The 395-nt window shown below is 55.2% G+C and overlaps 1 protein-coding gene across 4 annotated transcripts in view; it reads right to left on the bottom strand.

Annotated features, from left to right (window-relative positions):
* NOL4 (nucleolar protein 4) overlaps positions 1 to 296 on the bottom strand; it is a 206,768-nt gene extending 206,472 nt beyond the window's left edge. For 3 of the 4 annotated variants that reach the window (XM_010006819.1, XM_010006820.1, XM_010006821.1), the window contains exon 1: positions 30 to 296. In XM_010006819.1, coding sequence (XP_010005121.1) covers positions 30 to 296 — 267 coding nt within the window. The remainder of the gene's footprint in view (positions 1 to 29) is intronic. The other variant, XM_010006822.1, reaches the window with a different exon arrangement.
* Between the last annotated feature and the right edge of the window lie 99 nt (positions 297 to 395).

Below are 395 nucleotides of genomic sequence, written 5' to 3'. Positions count from 1 at the left end.
TAGAACAAGGAAGACAATTCTCTACTAACCGTGGTTTTGACTGGCACGTACAGCACTTGCTTCCCTCCTCCAGCACCACCACTGACCTCGTCCGAGTTGCCGAGCTGGAAGCCTTTAGATTTGACCCAGAATTTGAATTTGGCATTATCCGTGGAGCTCGACTCGGAGCCGTTGAGGAGCTGGACGATCCGGTCGTATTTTTTACGGGTCACCGTCTTGGTTTTTCCTGAGTCCCCGTAAGTCCTGAGACACCAGTCTTGAAACTGGCGGTACATGTCCCGGTCGCTGCTCTCCATAATCTCCTAGCACACACACGCACACATGCACACGCCGGGGCGCACACACACACACACACACACACACACACACACACAGCGGCAGGGGCGGCGACCCCC

Source organism: Chaetura pelagica, unplaced genomic scaffold, assembly GCF_000747805.2.
Source record: "Chaetura pelagica isolate M959 unplaced genomic scaffold, ChaPel_1.0 scaffold109, whole genome shotgun sequence".
NCBI lineage: Eukaryota > Metazoa > Chordata > Aves > Apodiformes > Apodidae > Chaetura > Chaetura pelagica.
Note: the sequence above shows the minus strand (reverse complement) of the source record. Positions and strands in the feature narration are given on the sequence as shown.